At 63.5% G+C, this 2,104-nt stretch overlaps 1 protein-coding gene across 1 annotated transcript in view; it reads left to right on the forward strand.

Annotated features, from left to right (window-relative positions):
• Window positions 1-2,104, forward strand: part of LOC107296613 (calcium and integrin-binding family member 3-like) — a 7,447-nt gene that overhangs the window by 4,479 nt on the left and 864 nt on the right. The window contains exons 3-4 of the mRNA XM_015825959.1: window positions 554-701; window positions 1,180-1,375. Of these exons, the coding sequence (XP_015681445.1) occupies window positions 554-701; window positions 1,180-1,375 (344 nt within the window). The remainder of the gene's footprint in view (window positions 1-553; window positions 702-1,179; window positions 1,376-2,104) is intronic.

Genomic DNA, 2,104 nt, shown 5'->3' on the forward strand with positions numbered 1-2,104 from the left:
GGGGGGGCTCCTGTGAATTGCGGCTTTCGGGGGGGGGCTTCTGCAGGGGGCGGCCCTGCCTCCTGAAACCTCAGTTCTCCCGGGGGGATCCAAGGGGACTCCGGACTCCTCTGGCCGGGTGACAGGGATAGGACTCTTCTAGGCTCGGCCAGGAGACTCGGGTTCAAAACCTGCCGCTGAGGGAAGCGGGTGTGCTTAGCCTAATGGAGAGAAGGCTCGGAGGGGTTAGCCGACTTCCCACACTGGAGGGGCCGCCAGAGGGAAGCGGGCGTGGAGTTATTCTCCGTGGCACCTGCGGGCAGGGCCGGGAGCAGCGGGCGGAAGCTCACCAGAGGGAGATTCGGCCAGGAGGGACCACCAGAGCAATTCATCCAGGGAAGGAGCTTCCCACCATCACTGGAGGCCTTTTCAGGAGGAGATGGGACAACCCTTTGCCCAGGAGGGGGTGACGACTCCCCTGCCTTCGGCGGGGGGCTGGACTAGAAGGCCTCCGAGGTCCCTTCCGGGCCCGTCTGCGACTCCACGCCTTCTCCTGCCCTCCGTCCCTCTGCAGGACAATCCCTTCCGCCAGCGCATCGCCGAGGTCTTCTCCGAGGACGGGGAGGGCAACATGACCTTGGACGACTTCTTGGACATGTTCTCGGTGATGAGCGAAATGGCCCCGCGTGACCTCAAGGCCTACTACGCCTTCCGAATCTACGGTGAGCGGGCGGGAGGGGGCGGAGGGCGGGGAGGGTGCCCGGAGGATGCTGCAGGCTGCTCAGAGGGAGGCCAGGAGCGGAGCGGGAGCCGCTGCCTTGTCCCTCCTCATCGGCACCACCAAGGACACCGAGGCCTCCAGCCAGGCGCTCTGGGCCAATGAGCTGGAACTCCCGGAGCCCCTCCCGTTGCCAAGCTGTCCCAAAAGGAGGGTCCCTGGCAGACACCTGCAGCAGAGGGGGGAAATGGGGGGGGAAATGGGGGGGAAGCTGGCCGAGGGTCCGAGGGGCAGCACCGAGCATGGTTCCTAAGCCAGGAGCCGCTGAGGGTCCGAGTCTGGACCTGGGGGGGGCTCCGTCTTCCAGACGAAAGAGGCCCTCCCTCCCTCCTCCATGGCCAGGGAGGGAGCAGCTGAGGGCCGGCACGGAGAGCCCCCCCTCTCCGGCCAGCGCTGAGCCTCTGCCGGGCCTCCCTTGGCAGACTTCAACGATGACCGCTACATCTGCAAGTCCGACCTGGAGAAGACGGTCAACAAGCTGACCCGCAGAGAGCTGACCCCGGAGGAGGTCAGCCTGGTGTGCCACAAGGTGATGGATGAGGCCGACCTGGACAACGACGGGAAACTCTCCCTGGAAGACTTCCAGCACATGATCGTCAGAGCGCCCGACTTCCTCAGGTAGGGAGGCCACCCCCACCCCCCCCGCCGGCCTGTTCTTCTCTCTCTGTGCCATTCCCTCCCTCTCCCTCTCCCCCCTCCCCGTTGAGTGGGAGCCCTCCCTTCAAGCCAGCTGGGAAACTCGGCATGGCTGGGCTTTGGAGAACCACCGCCCAGAGACCCCTGAAGAATTTGGCTCAGGGGGGAGCCTCGAGGGCCCCCGAAATAACCAGTGCCGGCTGAGCCAAACCACTTCTGGCGGGCAAAAGGGTCGTGGCCAACCGTCCCCTCCCCCCCCCCATCTTCCTTATCTTCTTCTGTGCAGAAGGCCATCCAGCAAGACCCTTGGATCCCCCTGGGGTGGGGTGGGGTGGGGGGCTCCCTCTGAAGAGGCCGGGGGCTAAAGGGGGCGGGCGGGGGAGGCGAAGCCCAGAGGACTGGAAGTCGCCAAGCCTGGCAAAAAAGCCTGCTGGACTGAAGCCACAAAGAAGAGGGAGTCAAGCTATTCTCCAAAGCGCCTGAAGGCAGGACAAGAAGCAATGGATGGAAACTCATCAAGGAGAGAAGCAACCTGGAACTAAGGAGAAACTTCCTGACAGAACAATTAACCAGTGGAACTACCTGCCTCCAGAAGTGGTGAATGCTCCAACACTGGAAGTTTTTAAGAAGAAACTGGACAGCCATTTGTCCGAAATGGTTTAGGGTTTCCTGCCTGAGCAGGGGGTTGGACTAGAAGACCTCCAAGGTCCC

The sequence above is a fragment of the Protobothrops mucrosquamatus genome, unplaced genomic scaffold (genome assembly GCF_001527695.2).
Source record: "Protobothrops mucrosquamatus isolate PMUCROS unplaced genomic scaffold, P.Mucros_1.0 scaffold2896, whole genome shotgun sequence".
NCBI classification, from domain to species: domain Eukaryota; kingdom Metazoa; phylum Chordata; class Lepidosauria; order Squamata; family Viperidae; genus Protobothrops; species Protobothrops mucrosquamatus.